Source organism: Thunnus thynnus, chromosome 15, assembly GCF_963924715.1.
Source record: "Thunnus thynnus chromosome 15, fThuThy2.1, whole genome shotgun sequence".
Classification (NCBI taxonomy): domain Eukaryota; kingdom Metazoa; phylum Chordata; class Actinopteri; order Scombriformes; family Scombridae; genus Thunnus; species Thunnus thynnus.
This window is the reverse complement of record NC_089531.1, coordinates 26512534-26532165: the sequence shown is the minus strand read 5'-3', so window position 1 is coordinate 26532165 and position 19632 is coordinate 26512534. Positions and strand designations below refer to the sequence as shown.

Below are 19632 nucleotides of genomic sequence, written 5' to 3'. Positions count from 1 at the left end.
CACGAAAGGCCCTCTCTATAGCCAGTGTTTGGTTTGTCCATTCTGGGCTACTGTAGAAACATGGTGGTTCAACATGGCAGCCTCTGTGGAAAAGGACCCACTCCCTACGTAGATTTAAAGGCTCATTCTAATGTAACGAAAACACAATGACTGTTATTTTCAGGTAACTGTACACTAATTAAAACATAGGCTTCTCATGAATATTATATTCCATGTCTGCCAAGTCTGTTCTGCAAGATGCCAATAAATTCTACACACTGCACCTTTAAGTCTTAAATTAAGTCTTTCTTTATGCATCCATGTAGTTAAATTATTACGCTATACTAATGGCAATTGTACACAGAGACGTCATAATAAAAAAGAACATATACAGTAAATTATTTAAAAACTGATTACTTCAATTTTCTCTTCAAATTTTTATCATTTGCAGACCCTAATGATACAACCCAATTTACAGTGCATTACCACAGTGTCACAATATTTTTGTTTAGCATTAGTTAAAATTATATTGTTTTTAGTGCTCTTTGAATTATTTATCATTTAGCTAATGTGGTTTAGATGATGGTACTATACAGACAATGGTTTGCTTAGACCTCTCTTTGTCTTCATTTGTTGTTTTTCTTTTTTGCATCATCACAGCAGGAAACTTTGAATGTTTGGCAGGTTCGTGCCCTCTCTGGCCTGTGTTCAGCCTCCCTCCCCATTTTACCGGTGCTTTTAAGCAACATTTTAAAAAATTCATTTCAAGCCCTCGGACTTCTTATCTTCGAGTTCTTTTCTGTAGTAGACATTTCTTCACTGCAAGTGAGACACAAATGTTCTTCCTTGAAAATGGGAAGCAATCTTGTCCGAAAAGACGGTGAAATGTAGAAGGTAATACTTTGATGTTCTCTTTCATATTCATGCTTTAGATAAATATTTCATTTTGGTGTTGCCCTGATGTTTCCCAGTAATGCACTGTAGCCACCCCAGGCACAGCCTATGGTGAAATAAGAGCCCTGCCCACATGGGAGAGCTTGTTTTCAGCACAGTAAAAGCAGTCTGAATGCTGGAACCTCCTTAAGGCTGGAGGGGTGGAGGGTAGAGGGGTGATGGGCATGTTGAAGGGAGGAGGGTTGGAGGGAGAAAAAGATAGATGAGGAGAGGGATGCAATATACATGGGGAGCAACCGCTGACTCAGAAGTGATGCAGGATAGGAGCATAGACGGGACTACTTGGTGCTGAATCAGGGCTTGTTACCATCACAGGGCTCCTCTGGGACCATGATGTCAGCCCCGGGACAGAGAGAGGAAGGGAGACAAACAAAGGGATGAGAAGGGAGAGGGAGGTGGAGGTGGCAAGGGAATCCACGGGGGGATTGACAAAGACCTACAGAGATGATCCACAGATGGCTGCTGAAAGCTGCAGGAAAACACAAGGCATCAATGGAGACGTATTGCAGAGCTACAAATCAGATTTTCGTCCCCCTTGATGAAATTAGTTTCATGACTAGAATGATACTTATTGGTTTCTTTGTAATTATGGTGATTGATGCAATGGCATGGTGCTACAACCTTTATTTACTTGTTACTGATTGGCCCAAACTTGCACTGACTCTGCCTTGTTTACGGTTGCCTCGTTAGATGAGGCCTGAGGTATGGAAGAAAGACTGTTTGTGTGCTGGTGAGTGATAATCATAATCCCAATCTGGGCGATTAGTGTTATCCTGATATTATAATATTATCATACCAACATCCACTCATACAAGCCAGATGTCCTGATGTGACGCTCAGTTCAGTTCATTTCAAAGTATTATCTCAGACTGTGTTAGCGTTTTAGTGGCCCTTAGCTTTCAGCTCTTAGACATTGACACTGATCTCTTTAGCATCGTTGAGGGACAAAGCAAATCCCATACGACTGTAACTGACGAAGGAAATGAAGTAAAGGTGTGTGGGGAGAAACTATTATCTCAATCTCAACAGATAACTTTGACTGCTGCCTCAAAGTATTAGAATTTGCAATAAACTTTTGTTCCTACATGCAGCAGATTAAGATATTTGGTATTCATTTGCATTAATCAGAATATTAAGCATTACAGCAAGGCACCATAGGTGAAAATGACAATAATTGATCAAATCTATTGTTGATTAATTAAAATTTTAGATATGCTATCTATCATCAAAATCATCTATCAATATTTTGAACACACCATAACATGCCCACTGTATACTGAGTACACAGCACAAAACTAAAGATATTAGCTGCCATTTTCTGGAGAATGATGTTTACATTTCCAAGATAACATCTGTCAGGTAACATTTGCAATATATATTGATTTTAGCTACGCTAGTAGCATTGCTTGGGCAATGTCTGTCGGTCAGTCTGACACCACTTTGGACCAAATATCTTACTTTTGGATGGATTTCAAATAAATTTGGAACGTTTATGTTTCCCACTGGGTGAATTGTTATTTACTTTTGGTGGTCAATTTGTTTACTATGATCAAATATCTGCAAAACTAATTCCCTTCAGCCTCACTTGTACTTTGTGTTCATGCTAATTAGCAAATAGGTTACTAGAATGCTAACATGCTAAACTAAGATGGTTAACATGGTAAACATTATACCTGCTAAACATCAACACGATAGCATTGTTGTTGTAAACATGTAAGCATGCTAACTTTAGCTTTAAGTCCAAAGCATGGCTGTAGCCTCTGTAGTCTTGTTTTCAACTAAATTTGTGTTTATGGTCATCAAAGTTAGCCTGCTGCCTCTTACCAAAATGTAGCTGGTAATATATAAGTTATAATGATGATGCTGTTGATGTTGTTAGTTCTTGTTGTTATTGAGATATTTAACAAAATAGTCTTAGGTCCACTTACTTGCTTTTTCCCACAGCTCATTTGTCATAAAGTCTCTTAAATTCTGTTGCCAATGATAAGAATAAACTTTAACTGCTAACCATTACAGCTAAGTGAACAATCAAGTTTTTCCTTCAATGAAACTCAATGAGAAATTAATGTAATAATGAGCAAATTCATACATTTTAGTGAAATATTAGCTTATGTGAATATAATAATAATATAAGCCATAATACAGGAAGTGATTTCTTCATAGAAATATTATGATATAGTGCTAGAGAAAAAGCCTCCCCAAATTTTACTTAAATGCTGATACATTCAACTAATAACAGTGTCATTTGTATTTCTGGGCTCTGGTAGTTTCTTATTCTAGTGGATAATTAATGAAAGTGAGTCACAATGTATTTCCAGTGCTGTTACAAAAGGGCTTGATTGCCATTCAGCAATCTACATCATCGTCAGCAGTCATACAGACATGACAGGAGAGACAGCTGGATGCATCCAAAAGAAACTGTCAGCCACTCCTCTCTACATCCACAGACAAAAACGAACTGACATGCTTCAGGCACACAGTCTGAACATTGAAATTATTCTGGGAGGTGTAGGAGCTCATTAACTGATGTAGATATAAGCGAGGCAAGTTAAGAGAAAATTTAATTCCAATCCTTCATCCCAAAATAACTTCTGGGGTAAATCACAGATTTTTGATGTCCTACTGAGTATGAACATCTCTGCACTGCAGTAAAGTATCTAACAGATATCAAGCTTCAGATACACACGATAAGATCTAGTAGTTCAATTCATACTGCATATGCACTGGCCTTAAAAGTCTATAAAAGGCAAAGTCTCCAGACTAACAGTGAGTCCATTGGCCATTATTATGCAGAGAGAATATTGATGAGATGGAATAGGGACAGGGGCATTCCTTCCCTCAGAGGCTGCAGTTGAAGATAGCCAATTAAGAACAGAGGTCAGTCGGATAGACAGAGGAGAGGGCAAGATTTGGGGGGGGGCGGGAAAAGTCTGCCCCTTTCATCTGAGTATATTATTACCAAGAATATGCTGGAGAAGAGGAGGGAGATTTTAGAAAAAGGCCAGACATGGCAGACCATGGTGATAGCACCACATAATGTCAGCGCAAAGTGACTTGGTCTCCGTGAGAACGGGGTCAGGCTAATGCTCGTTTCATCTTATTGGGGGAGAGTGATGCCAAGCTGAGCTGTCTGACAGAGAGCTTATGGAGGGAGAGGAGTTGTGCTACCCCACTATGTGTGTGTGTGTGTGTGTGTGTGTGTGTGTATGTGTGTGATGCCAGGCTTAACGCTGCCAGTCTCCGCCCCATCACTGCTTGGGTGATGTCATATGTCTGTGTGTGTGTGTGTGTGTGTGTGTGTGTGTGTGAGTGTGAGCATGTGTATTTGCAGCCTTGTGATCTGGACAAAGAATCAAGTCACTGCCAAGCTTGGATGCAGTGGAAGGAAGGAGGTAGGCAAATTCAGAATAAATCACATGGGTAAATAAACAAACTGAGCTCATTTTTAACACATTCTTTTCTCAGTTTCAGCCCCCCTTCAGATCTTGACAGTCTTGGTATCTTCCTTACATTGAGGACAGGGGATTAGAATGATGTTTTGGTCACACTTACTTAACTTGATTGATGCCTGGCTGGTGCTTAACAGTCTGTTCATAGAGTACACAGCGCAAAAGGTCTGATCTCTGATTGTCTGTTCAATTAATTGTCACCAAATGCCTTCATGTGATTGTTTTTCACTCTATAGTTCTTGCAAATAAAGGATAGGGCTGACATTATTTTATAATTTATCTTATTATCAATGACCTGAACGTACAAAATGTGTTTTGTACGTTTTGTACCTTCCAGACTTCCCCATCCTTCCCCAAGTGCATTCATTCCTACTGAAGATGTAAATATTTTTAAACAGGTCATAAATGAATACTTTCATTTTTCAAAAAGGCTCAATAATTTCCTAAAACACCTGTGCACTCTAGTTTTTTAGCTAATATTACTCAACAGGAGTAAATAGTGCATTTGTTGGGGACTATTTTCAGCTGTGGATTAATACACATTGTTGCTCTAGTGAGTATTCACAGCAGCAGAACAGTGTATGTGGGATTTAGTCAAAATAAATAACACTATGTGTGTTCATGTTAATGAAGGAACATGTCACCCAGTACAACTGTGTGGCCCATTGATGTGTTTCTAATAGTTTTTGGACAACAATGGGGTTCTACGGCACAGGTGTTATATCAGGCACAGGCACAATATTTGTTAGAAGGATCAATTCATTGTTGATTTTGGTCTTGTCATGGGATTAGTTAACTATGAGAAAAATATAGAATGTTTCTAGTCTTATGATTCAAACCCCAAGGCTCCTGAATCTCTGGGAATTTTCTTTGTGACTTCAACAGAAACATTCATTCATTCATGTCATAATGATGACTCATGCAATTTACATTTACAAGGATACATTTCTTTTATGTCACTTTTTTTTCCTTCTACACTGTTTAGGGTCAATCGCACAAAACAGGGTGTAATTATAGAGATTAAAAAATCAGGCAAAAACTCACAAGGTAGACGGGTGACCTATATTTAATAATTAATTACCCTGATGAAATCACTACACATCTTTGTGTTGCTTCACAGAAATGAAAGGATAAGGCTGGCACTATTGTTGCTGTCTCTTATTGCCCAGAAACCCCATGAAAAGACAGAAACCAACAATGAATTCATACTGTTTAAACAGGAATTATGCTTTTGCAAAGATAAATGTAAAAGACCTATGCAGAAGAGGGTGCTATAGGTCAGTATAGGTCCCAGAAGAGCCAACGCACACATCTCCCAAATCTCCCAAATGCTTATTATGCAAGTTAATTTGTTGATCTGACTTCTGTCGATAGGTGTGTTTGAAGCAGAGACAAAAAAGGTAAAATATATATAATATAAGTATAAAAGAAACAGCCATGCAAAGGTCCCAGTGCACATTCGCCTACATGCAGCCCAGAGGACCATGTTTCAGCCTTAACAAAGCTTGATATAGCTTATTCCTTTGTCTATTGATGTTCAAAACAAACATAAAATCACATAAATGAGCCATGATGAACATGAGCACTGAAGTTTATTATGAGTCAGTCCCTCTTAGATTACTGCTGTAAATACTCACTAGTGCACCCAATGTGTATTAATCCACAACTGAAAATAGTCCCCAACAAACGCGCTATTTATTCCTGTTTGAGCAATGTTTCCTAAAAAATATGGTTGCCAGCTGTTTTAGGAAATTCTGAGCCTTTCTTTTTAAAACGAAACTATTAATTTGTGACAAATTTCTCAAGATTTACATCTTCAGCAGGAACCAATGGGAAAGTATTATGAGATGGATCAACACAACGTTAGATTTGGTCTTTTCAAGATATTTGTCAACAATAGAAACATATAGAGCAATTCCAGCCTTCTCCTTTTGTGTGTGGATATTTTGCAGCAGCATTTCCACGGCTCAGGAGTTTATTGAACTGAAGCTCCTGTAGCTTACAAAGTCTTTTCCTATCTCTCTATCTTGTGTTTCTATCCTCTCTCTATTTCTCCCATGTCTACTATCTTTTCTTCTTCTCTCCATCTTTCCTCCTGAGGCTCCTGTGTGTCGGAAATGGCACGTTGACTTCCACGTGAAGGCTTTTCTATTCGCTGGGCTGCCTGCCTGCCTGGCATCCTCTCTGTGACCCATGTCTGCATGGCCTCAGTGCCAGTCTTATCATCCAACCTCCCTCCCTCTCATTTTGTGCCCTTCTCTACAGTATATGTCTCTCTACACTCACTGTCTCCTCCAGAGCAGCTGGATTTCTCCTTCATTTGCCTGGCCATGGGGGGTTAGGGACTCACAGAGAGCAATAGAGGCTGAAAAGCACAGAACAGTTGAGTACCTAAAGGCTGCTGCTGCTGTAGTTCATTCACTTAGCTTCGATTGACAACACAGCGTTTGGCTCTAATCTGCCTGTGAAAGGAACCGCAGTGCATTTCTGAGGCAATCACACAACTTCCTTAACGTAAACCAATAGCTAACCGCTTATACCAGGCTATTCAATTATGTAAGAAGACAGAGAGCTTTCCTCTCCTTCTGCTCTGTGGAATTACAAACATACTGTCTTGTTTCTTTAGATTTGTAAAAGTGTGTACAGTTAGATTCTCAGTGTAAGAGCTGATGGATGATTGTGACATTTAGGCCTGACAATTCACTACATCCACAGCTACTTGTGGATATTGCATCCACATGAATTTCTTGTCATTTTGGTTTATTTTTCAAATTTTTTTTGTGTGTGTGTAAACTGCTCACTTGAAGCTAACAGGGCACCACACTTTACCATACCCAACTGACATCATGCATGTCCTTTGTCCTATGCACATCATATGTCCTCAGTGCAGCCAAATCTATTTTTCACTTTCTCTCATACTCTAAAAAAAACATGATTGCATACAATGTCATAAGGCCCAAGCTTCTCTCAAGGCTAGGTTACCCTAGCAACAAGTTACGTAGCAGCAGTCTGGGCGAGGGGAGCTACCTCAGAGGAGAGGAGGATGCCTGACAATGGAGGTGGAGACTAACAGGGACATTTCAGCAAAAACAATAAGTCACAAATGGATTACACATTTCTGTTTTGCATGAATAAATTATGAACATTAATACATAAACACACCATATGCAGTAGAGCCATTGCTATATGTTAAAGAAATAATGTTTCTCTTCTGTAATATATGGACCAAAGCATTAGCTAATATAATGTAATTCACACAAGTGCTTTACTGTGTCTGCAGAGAGACAAAGAGCCATGGGTGTATGGTCTCATCTCCTGTCAGCAGGGATGCTGGGGCGCAGCCAGACAACCAGCCTGCACAAAGGTTTACTCATGGCTTCCAGACACACACACCCTCTTCACTATCAATCTCCACCTCCACAGGTTAGAAGCAGCATTCGAGGTGATTAAACCGAAACAAAGTCGAGGAGTGAGTTTTCTTGATACTATTCCCTACTAGTGTCGAGACAACACTGGGTGTGTCCAAGTCAAACTCCTCACTGGGTTTAATACTGAAACCCCGTGCAAGAATGTAAAATTAAAACCTTCAATTCATGGTTTTAGTCACCATATTTATGTAACAAAATGTATTTATGTCAAAGTTGATGTAAAAATTGCATTTTAGCCATTTTCTTTGTACCAGACATAACAAAAGAAATTCTCCCGTCAGTGTGGAAGCATGATGTGGGGTGAATGATAATTTAGTGAATGTCTCCATCTGCTGTACACCCAGAGGAACTGCTGCATTATGTAATAGGAGTGTGCTAAGAAAGCTACTATGGAAGGAACAGAAAGAAAGCATGTCTTGCCTTGTGTTCCCTTCAAGTGCTCTTTTTATGTTCTTACCTTACACTTCAGAAGATGTAAAATGATTGGCACCATTTCAAGTGCCTTTCAATGGACTGTAATCCAATACAAGGCAGCTATGTAGTACTTAGCATAGAAGAAAGAAAAGTGTATAAATTATCCTGTTATTGTGGTAACATGATCTACATCATAAAAGAACTCAGGCTCTCCATGTTGTATGCTTTGATTTGCCATTTTGTGTGGTCAACTTGTGATATATCCAATAGCTGTAGGCAGCATGAGACTGTGGTTAATGTATAGCACATGAAATCTGTATTGGCTGTGCTTCAAGCAAAGACAACATGTAATGTCGGGTCAGCAGATTGTGGTAAAAAAAAAAGAAGTAATTTTGCATGATTGCAAATCTAAAGGTCTGCTAGTATCCACTAGAGGCTGCAATGTTCATTATACCCCACAATATGAAACAGTGGATGTGATAACGAACATACTGATACCTGTAAAAAGCTATTGGGACATTAAAATAACATGAGTTTGTTTTCTGGAAAGAATGAATATATATATGCTCATCAAAATTCATGGCAACCTTTCTAGACTAAAATATATTTGGTTAAAGGCAAGCAGCAACTATCACGGCTTGAGGCTGAAGCCAGTGTGGAAGTACATTAAAGTGCAGTACCACTGACGGCCACTAGATGCTGGCTCAAAAAATCCCTGGACCCAACTGACTCCTATTTTTCAAGTCATTATGGTCTCAATTGCTAAATTTGAGCCCTCTAATAAGTACACTGGTGGTCATTTTGAAAATTATTGCTCCTTGATATGATTGATTCACAATTCACTCACCTGCTGCTCTCCCCGGCTCTGGGACTCACACTGAGTCAGACTATTGTTGCAATATTTTGGTAAATTTAATATTACTGGATTATGATACATGCCATGTTTTTAGCCCGAGTGTGCAGCACTCGGCATTCCCAGTGAGCGAGCATTCGCTTTGGTCCAAGGTAGCATGGTGTGTTTCCAGATTGTGAAAGGCAACACCCTGCACTCATTATTTGGAAGGTCCTGGCTCCAAACGGAGAAGATGGCACCGACAATAAACTGCAACTCTGGGCTTCAAACCTAGTCCAATATAAACCAGTGCATGATGTTAAAGGTGGTGTTTTGACCCAAGGATGATGCAACAGATCTTCATCAGTTAAATGAAAATTAAGTGGATTCATGAATTTTACCTGATGAAGGTCTGAGAACGGAAACATCACAAATAAAGTGAATACAAGTGATCAACAGTGTACATTTGGCCTGATGGTGGTGCTTTGACCACCACCATCAGAGAGAGAGAGAGTGAGGAAAGGTCAGTGAGGTCAGCGGAAGCATTTGAAAACCTCTATTAATATTCATACTGAATTTCATGGCAATCTGGCCAGTAGAGGTCAAGATAACTTTTTTGCACTGTGTTGGATGTTGGATAGATTAGTCCACCAACATGACATCCATAGACCCCTTCACTTGAGGGATCTAAGAGCTAAATCTAGAGCTGCAACAATTAGTTGATTTGTCGATTTTTGAGTCATTTTTTAAGACAATAATGTCCAAATTCTCTGATTCTAGTTTCTCAAATGTGAATATTTTCAGGTTACCTTGGGCTCTGGGTCGACATTTTTCACCATTTTCTGGTAAATGGCTGCATTAATATGGCACTTTTATCCAAAGCGCTTCACAATGTATCTGCTGCTCATTCACCCATTCACACACCAATGCCTGCAAGCTACCATGCAAGGTGCTGGTACAACCATCCAGAGCAATTTGGGGTTCAGTTTTTTGCCCAAGGACACTTCGACATGTGGACAGGAGGAGTTGGAGATCAACCAACCTTCTGATTAGTAGCCAACCTGCTCTACCTCCTGAGCCACAGCCACGCAAACAAATGATCAAACTAATCGATTAACTGAGAAAATAACTGACAGATCAACCAATAATGAAGACAATCGTTAGTTACAGCCCTAGCTAAACAATATTATTGTATGCTGATATCATTATCATAATTTCAAAAAATCACCATCATTATTGTCATCTAACATGCAGCAATATTTCTCAATACCACTACAAAAAGCAAAACTCAAACTAAATTAAAATATTTTCTGAAGTTCTGCTCTGTCTGTCCTTCCTAAATTATAGTCATAATCATTTAAATATCATCCTTATTTTCAACATACCTTACCGAATGTATGCCAAAATGTAAAGGTCAAGCATTAAGACCGTGGGCCTTGTATAGAAATAAAACAATTGAACACACTGATATGTAAAGCTTGTGGGTTTAATATGGCAAGTTCCACCACCGGATAGAATCAACATATGGGATTCAATCCAGCTAAGTAAAATATATGCACCACTTAGAGATCAGGACACTACAAAATACACCTCTGATTCATCAACCCCCAAAAAAGTGTTGCTCATACAGCTTCAGATAGACCATGAACACTTTCTCTTCAGCATTAGTAGTAGTACAGCATCAAAAACAGAGGCTGGGCAGCAGCACGCCAGGCTTTCCTTGTTGCATTTGTGAAACACATCCACATAAAGACACGGCCACCGGTAAGACATCTTCAAATAGAGACAATTACACAACATCACTTCCTTGTGGGTACAGTATGTGAATAAAGTCTGGTAATCATACAGGCAGTATGTATGACACACATGGGTTATACTACAATATAGTATATATACAGTAGCAGTGAGTGAATAGCTGTCAACTGTGGACTCTCACTGTGTTTCTCGCTCTCCGTCTTGTGTCTTATTCACAGCTCTGCTTATGTGTTGATGAGTGTGAACAGACTTTTCTCCGTGCAGAGCGGCAGAAGGCGAGTGTGCTGCCGTTTTCTGCACTTGAAACACATTGTGGCTGTGGTGTTGCTTGATGCTTGCGCCCGTGCCCATTCAGTGGGCATATGCTGCTGATGCTATAAGCACGTGCGAGGAGTCTTGCTCTGCAAAAAGCCCTGCTCAAGTTTACGCAAAACTGCCGGCTTTTCCTGACAGATAGTAAGATCTGCAAATGCAGATTTGCAGAATGTTACAAAAGTGTTTTTCTTTGTTTTTCTTCTTTACAGTTTAAGCAGTAAAGATGTGTTGTGATAACTCCCATTAAAATTGAGGAAACATCAGTAGCCCCAAAAGAGTTGATAACAGTACTTCACAGAGAAATAACACAACACACATTTTCGGTTGTAAACTGCCACTAGGCACATTTTCAGAGGTTTGGAAATGAAGAGACTTTTAAAAGCAGCCTTGAGCAAAGAACAAAAAGGAAATCTTAGAATTTTTCCCAGTATTATAATGAAGCAGTGTGTATATTGTTGGCAGTGGAACACTATTCTCTAAAGGAATGTCTCAAGATATGGACAGCTCTTCCACATTATCACCTCACACCATATGGACACCTAAAAAAAATGGATCAAATCCCTGGTTGTTGTTACTAGGATCAAAACAGTCTGGTGATGAGGGGTAAAAACTGCACATTTACAATGTAGATATACTGTACAGCCTCAGATTTTAAAACATACAGTAGATCAAAAGCAGAAGTGAGCAAGACAACACAGAGAGTTCCCAGTTTTCTTAAATCTACTGTTTTCTTATTTCATGTGTTCCATTTTGCAGCCAGTTAAATTAAAAAGCTTTCAGCCACTGCCTGCTGCTTTAAAACTCCCTCCTACTATTGTCAATGTAAAATAACACACATCACTATAAAACAAAAATCAGCAAGAAATGTAAGGAAATGGTACATATTACAGTTTGACTCATGAGATCTTTTTCTTTAGAGATTTAAATAAATCATACAAAAATAGTAGTGTACAGTTTACAATCTGTCATGGTCCCTTTGATTCTCAGTGTAGTGTCCGTGGTGAGTGTATAACACACACACACTCACTGGTTCATAACTAAGTGATGTCTGACTCTTTTCAGATAGTGCTGAGTGCCAAACAGTCCTAAGCTCATGGCTTCAGTCCTTCAGGAGTCGGTCCGTCACTCTCCCTCTGTGGTTCAGTTGTTTTGCAAACAGACTGACTCTCCACAGATCATCAGTCTTTCTCCCACTGGTCTCCCTCTATCTCGTTCTCCGTCCCTTCTCTCAGGTTATCGCTGCAGGCCTCCCGGGAGGTAAATAAACAAGTCCCTACGATCCCTCTTTCCCCTCGGAGCTCTCCGGCGGTGCTGGAGGCTCCTCGGCTGTGGGTGACTGGGCCCCTCCTGGACCATCTGCGCACAAACCCAAGAAAGACACAATAAGAAATATGTTGCTATGCTGTTGTTATTTTCAAGTGCAAAAAAATGTCATTTTATGGGTCCTATTGTATGAAAGAATACCAAAACAGTTTCAAAATCACCAATTGCACCAATTGCTTTAAACATGAAGTGTGTTTCTCAAACATCTTGGACTAATTTGGGGCTATAGTGGGAAAATTCATCATGTCCAGAAGTCTAGGATCATAGGGAAACAAATAGGTGTATGCTTACTTTAGCTTGTTTGCACTTTCATACACACAATGTTCCAAATGTAACAGAACATTGTAAGTTAATTGACTTAAAACTATTCAGCAGGCAGAATTGGTTGGTAAACAGTCTTAAGATTTGACAGTGCACAGAGATAGGCTTATAAAGATAGAGTAAGAGTGAGCAAAGCCAGAATTGTACTTCATTACATTTTGGAGCACACAAGACTAAATTTAGCACACCTGATAGCTACTCTCATGCCAGAGTTGTGATGAATGACTGAGGGATGATTCTGGCTTGCAAGGAGCAATCCTAGTCCAGAGCTGGCCCAAATGCTTATATCTGGAGCTGATTCTCAGACCAAAACAAATCTGAGACTTTGTCATATCTGACAGCCATATATGGACCAGGGCCGGGGCCCAGGGGGCCAATTGTCACAGCCGAATGCACAAACACTCAGCTACCTGGGTAGCTAGTGGTGTCAGGCATGGGTTGGATTTGAATTGGAAGTGAAGCATCATCACATTAGAATAGGTTTTTTCTCAGTGTGCCCCATCTTCTTTTCTTTGCCTGAAGGATTTTAACTATTAAAAAAAATCTGAACATGTAGATGTGGTCTGGTAAAATTCTTGGCAGGTAACATTTCACTTCAACTTAAGTACTGAGAATCTAGCAGAATCTAACAACTGACTTGAACTACATTTTTTTTTTTGCCTTATTTGCCTTATTCTCAGTATTGTAATGATACAAAGAAAGAAATCGTGGTGCTCTTCACCTTTGAGGGACAGCTCAGCCAGTTTAAGAGGCAGGTCACCAGGGTTTACACCTGCTGGAGAGCCCAGGATGTCAGGCAGGGCATTTCTCCTCCCCGAGCGGCCCGAGGAGGCAAAGTCCAACACCGGCTCTACTTCCGTCATTCCGACCTGACCCTCTGCAATAAAAAGAGGGACAGAGTACAATGTCACATTTTTGGCTGTCCTTGAAAATAGTCCTCTACAGCGAAGAAAAATAAATAGGGTGATTGTCAGTTAGAATGAAGCACACAATATTGTGCTCCATAAATCACACATGTTCAGTTCCGTAACATCTATGCTAACGTGATGGAAACATAAATAATGCATTATTTCACTTTTTTCAATGTAAATCCTCACAGTTCTGAGTGATATTAGCTGAATAGCTGTCCAGTTAAAGTAATACTGCTGTTTGCTTGGTTTGTTAGTTAGCTAGCTCTTGCTAACTAGTTTGTTGGAGAGCTGAATAGCAAAAGAAACAGATTCGTAGTAATGCTAAATATTAAAGATCACCTGGATTGGCACCAATTACATGAGGCTGAACCTTTAACTCAACAACAAGGATTTTGTTCTTTTTGCATGCATGGGAAGACCTATGTGTAATAAAGTAACAAACCTGCACGGAAACAGCAAATTAACTCAACATTAATTCCCTGTTAATTCTCAAAGTTATCCATGACACAGGCTAATTAGCATTAGCTGTCCAGTTACAATTTGTGTTTGTCCAAAAGACTAGCTAGGGCTAGCTAATCAATTTATTGGACTATTGCATAGCTAATAGAAAAAGAAGCAGAATTGTAGAAATGTTGTTGAATAATAAAGATGTGTATTTTAGTCTGATGTAACAAAGATTTACATGATTTACATGTATTTCTGGGTCTTATTTTTATAAACTTATTGTTGAAAACTAATGAGAAAACCTCTATATACTAGTACAGTAACTAAATTCCACTCCAAATACATTTTAAATGATGTGGTTAGTCTGTTATTTTTCCCTTAGCAGATATGTACACCGGTATTTTTTTTTATGTTATTCTGATAACATTACTTCTGAAATAATCTATAAATTACACTTTCAGTAATACGGAGCCCAGCTGTGGCCGTTTATCTTGACATATATATCTTAAAAACAATATGCATCTAATCTGTGTAGTGATTTGAGCGTCAAGAGAAAAGATTTATCACTGAAGCAGAGGATGTGTCTGTCTGGTCTCATGGCAACCAGCAGCTGGGGAGTCAGCTCTGGGCTACACTGGTGACAGGCAGAATTACATCCCTTGTCACACACACACACACACACACACACACTCAAATACAGCGAGCCGCTGTTGCTATGGCAACAACACAGAAAAAGCACCACTGGCAGGTAAACATATGACTCCGACCCATTCTCTCACTATCTCACTTTCTCTCCCCGTCTCTCCCTCTTTTGTTGTGTTGCCTCGCTTTAAATAACCATACCATTCTGTGGAGCAAAATCCCATTTCCCATCGCTCTCTTTCAACAAAGGAATGACATGTGAGTTAATGCGTACTTGCAGCTATAAACTCACAGACATACACACAATTTAGATTTCTAGAAAAAGGGCCACAGGTTGGCCATCTGTTAGCCTCAAGCACACTTGCAGCTTAGCCATTGAGCTCATATAAGCCACACTAGTGCATTGTGGCCTATTTTTTTTTAATAATTCCGTGAGCATAAACATATTTCCTCCAACACTTTCACATAATCACATGTTAAGTACTGAGCCTGTGACTCTGTACATAGAGGGAGGAATGACTGTAATGGCAGGGCAATGTAAACACAATGAAATGGCAGCTTCTGCATGGCTTTGATTGATTAAAGGTGACAGATGTAGCATTTTTAAACGTCAGTACATCATTATCAAATTTAATTGTGCTACCCATCATTACCATTACCATCAATTTTATTCAATTCAAGCCCATTACTTCACTGCCCCTCCCCCAACACAGCATCCTTGGCTTAACTGAACATGATAAACATACAGTAAGATACTAATAATTAATGTAGTCATGATTTATTGATGTCAGAATGCTGCAAATTTGTTGCACATTTAATGTCCTGCCCTGCAGGACACCCTTACAATACTACGACCAGGGCTGTAGCCATGATTATAACAATGAGGAAAAGAGTTCTCCCAACGCACCTCCCCACCACTCTCAAATTATTTTAAATGGAAACCAAAAAGAAGTAAGCATATTTTTATAAATTATTATGATTTTCATCTTATTTATTCAGTTAATTTGGTCTAAATGCCATTTCAAAACCAGGAATAAAATGATGGGGGTGTTTAATGTTTTTACAATATTTATTGATGAATTTCCTGTCAAATTTAAATGTATTGTATTAAAAAATACTGGAATCAGCCTATAAAATATCCACTAAAGGGCTTTAAAAAAAACTGCAAAAAACAAACAAAAGAAACCCAAGTTTGAATAAACATCTGATTCTGAACCTTATCCTAGTCCTACACTATTTGGATTGATGTTGTTTCGTTCATTCGGTGTGCCTCACTTGACTGACAAGCTAACATTACAGTAAGACATCTGCATTTTACATTTTCAGCAAAGAAGCCTTACTATTAGCCACAGTTGTTGTGGTGTCAAATCAAAAATGCTTATAAGCATTACTTCTTCATGTTAGTGACTCCATTTTGCATTAGCTAAAACATCAGCCTAGCAATGGTGGTCTATGGCTGTGTCTGATATCATTCTTTCATTCACACATTTACTATTGTCTATATACTATAATAGACACTCAATAGTGTACTTTCAATTGAGGTTTCAAGATGTATTTAGCATCAGCTTTAGTCATACATTGGTAATTGTTGCATCTATAAAATGTGGTGCACCGCATAGTGGAATTGTTGCAAAAAGTAGTGAACATACTGTGGACACTACTTTTTTTCCTTTGTGGAATTACTGATAGCACTATATAGTAGATAAACACACTCAGATAAAATGTTGATACATTTAGTACACTATAATTCAAACAGATGATTATAGAATATTTTAAATAACTGAATAATAGTTCACATTTCAAATAAAAAGTGACTGCATAATCCACCATGAGTGTGATTTAATTGTGGAATGTTAAGTCCACCCATTTTACTTAACTCCCCAAATGAATATAAAGTACAGCTGGCATGGCCTCAGTGTCCTCAGCGGTAGCTTTGGCTAATTTCAGGTCTTTGGATTGAAGTGGTGTGTAGTGACCCTGTCTGCTCAGTATTAAACATGGCATTCAGTAGGATTGTACTGTAGGTGTCCATGTGAGCCAGGACATTGTTCCAGTTTTCCTTCTTAGGCCCCACATGTCAAAGCTCCTCTTTGTCTTGGATCAGAGGCTTTAACTGAAAGTCAGACACAATAGGAGTGTAATCACAGCTGAGCAGCAGGTAGGACACTTCTCACAGCTTGTCTCTCTGTCCTGCTTCGGTCTTTCTGACAGGCTTGTCAAACTGAAAAACCTATTGTTAATGAAAAGCTAGGATTTGTCTGTTAATCTGAATAATGAAAACTAGACCTTTACTGATCTATTGACTTTCCGTAATGTCAGGCCTATACTGACCTTTTATTTAATACTACACACTGGCCACAGTCACACATTGCTGATGTGACAGCTTTCTTGTATGAGGTGTGAGGATTTTCCTCAGCAGCTTCAGGGGAAGCTGCCTCAGCTAAGAAGCTGTTTCCCCAGCTACAGAATTGGTTTTAGCATCCAATGATGTTTTAAGTGTAGCATAAAAGTCTTCCCTCTTTGTAATTTTTTAGATAAATATTCACGGGGCATCAGTACAAATCACTGGCTTTCAATAGCTTCAATCCAGAAATATCAGTGTCAATAACAACCTTGGAACACCACCATTAGTCAAGTCCAATCCTAATTAGAACATCTGTTGGGTAACTTTCATTAAGCCATCCGATTATACATTGAACAGGCAGTGACCCGTCATCTGAACAGGTTTAGTTTAGCTGTTAATCCAACAACAGTTTAGATAGGATTATCCTGTCAAGAAAATTGACCTAGATACTGTGATGTCTGCGCTAGCTCAGTCAGACACAGGAACAAGCCGCAGGTATGTTACGCAACAAGGTAGAGTTATAAAAGCCTTTTGATAGAAGAACTGTCAGAAGTCAAGGATTGTTTACTAAGAGGGTGCAAAGATGCTGATTTAAAAAAAAGAAGACAAAAAGACCATCCTTCTTGTTTTCTCTAAAACTGTGAACATGTGACAGCATTGCAATTAAATAAGAGCTTATTAATATTGCAAATTGCTACCTGGGCTATTTCTAAACACAGTGACCTCTATAATTCTGCAACAAATTGTACAGTGTGTACTCGAAACATCATCCATCTTGCAGGGCCACTGTTTAAATAATCATGCAGCTAAAATTATTCGCTCATATCTTGTCAGTTGGACACGTGCAAATGAAAAGAGGCCTTTTCATCCATGTCTTCTCCTGTGCATTTAAGAGAGAAGGTCTGTTGTATCTCTGAACTTAAACAGCCCTCACTGAAAGCATCACATTCAATGTTGATGGGTAATTTTGACCACAACAGCAGAGGGTACTGTCTCTGATCAAACTGCACAATAATCTCAACGGCAGTGAGAGTGGCTCTATTCAGAAGAAGCCTTGGTGGCTTTCGAGAGAGTGCCTTTTATTTTAAATGGAATACATGTCCAAGGACCCTGAGCAACAAGAAAGCTTGTCTCAACAAACATTGCACTGACGGTGAATAGAGGCTTTCAGCACCACGGACAGAGCAAAAGAAAGAAAACGGGTGAAACAAACAGACAGAGATGCTGGGAGCTCGATAACCTGTCAACCAACACAGACACCTCTTCTGGTGTGAAGAAAATGTCAAAACCAAACTCTATTCAAGAACCTGTCAGGTAAATGTGTAACATTTGTTATTGACAAATCCTACACACCTAGTATAACATGACTGTAGACCTTTCAGAAACAGATTCATTCTTACCCACCAGGACACCAAGACACTTGTATAACATTAAAGATTCAGCTTTTAGAGCTGGTTGGCCACAGTCTGCTGCCACCAAAACAAGCAAAGTAGGGCAGTAGAATTGCACTGAATTCATCTGTGGTTCTTTTTTATATGTAAAAGACCAGTCAAGTGTGCACAATATGTAGGAAGTGTATAGTTTGACATTTTTTGATACTAGTGCCAATACAATGCTTGAAATTTGGTACTGGTATCAAATATATACTATTTTAGTACTTTTCATGGAATATTTTTAAAAAGTTCAACAAAACCCTTTTCCTTTAACAAAAGAAGCATGAATCAGACCAGGCATTCCACCAAACATGCACTGAGGTTTGATACCAAGCTGTTGAAAAAATACAATTGTTTTTTTCCTTAACTGCACAAATTAGCAAAGCCATTCAAACAGTCACGGTACCCGCCCTAAAAAAATCATTTAAACCTCAGATCTTAAAAAATAATTGGTTCCTAAATAATTGGCCCAAATGTAAGGTGACCCTGATGATAAGACGACCCCCCCCCCCCCCCCCCCCCCCCCTTTTCCAACAGCTGGTTTTGGAGAAATACTTTTTGAATATAATACTCACACACTCTCCTACCAGGCTCCATTTTGTTAAACCTGCAGTAATTTATTTTTGGCCACTTTAAGGCAACACAACAAACACAGCATTGACATATTAGCACCTTATTAAGTTAATATGGCAAACACGTTAGATAACAGTTTTTTATTACACGTCAAGTAGATGCAGAGCAACATAGCCACATGTCAGTCCACCTGATGAATGTAAGTCCAATATTCATTCTTTTCAGCTCTGTTTTGATCTCTACCAACTCCTGAGAAAAATATCTGGCTCTTTAGCTGCTAAATGCTCTGCTATGTTCATCAACTAGTCGCTAACATTGTCTGTCTACTGTTTGGTGCTGGGAAGCTAATGTAGGCTACAGCTGTTTTTTGCTGCCTGCTATGGCTGGAAACAAGGCTGATATGAATGAACCAAAACAGTTAAGTTGCTAGACGTAAAACCAAAACAATGAGCTGACAGTCACTAAAAAGCTCCGTAGAGCTGAGGGGAACTGTAAAGTTGGGTCATTTTAACAAG

The 19632-nt window shown here is 39.1% G+C and overlaps 1 protein-coding gene and 1 long non-coding RNA gene across 3 annotated transcripts in view; one reads left to right on the top strand and one right to left on the bottom strand.

The window, feature by feature from the left end:
• The first annotated feature begins 2839 nt into the window (after positions 1–2839).
• On the top strand, positions 2840–8437 carry LOC137198002 (uncharacterized). The gene is made up of 2 exons (XR_010931555.1): positions 2840–6764; positions 7663–8437. It is a non-coding gene; the product is annotated as an uncharacterized lncRNA (long non-coding RNA).
• Positions 8438–10524: 2087 nt separating this feature from the next.
• pkib (protein kinase (cAMP-dependent, catalytic) inhibitor beta) overlaps positions 10525–19632 on the bottom strand; it is a 22910-nt gene continuing 13802 nt past the window's right edge. For both annotated transcript variants that reach the window (XM_067611576.1, XM_067611577.1), the window contains exons 2-3: positions 13492–13647; positions 10525–12482 (exon numbers count right to left, since the gene is read on the bottom strand). In XM_067611576.1, coding sequence (XP_067467677.1) covers positions 12400–12482; positions 13492–13633 — 225 coding nt within the window. In that variant the 5' untranslated portion in view covers positions 13634–13647 and the 3' untranslated portion in view covers positions 10525–12399. The remainder of the gene's footprint in view (positions 12483–13491; positions 13648–19632) is intronic.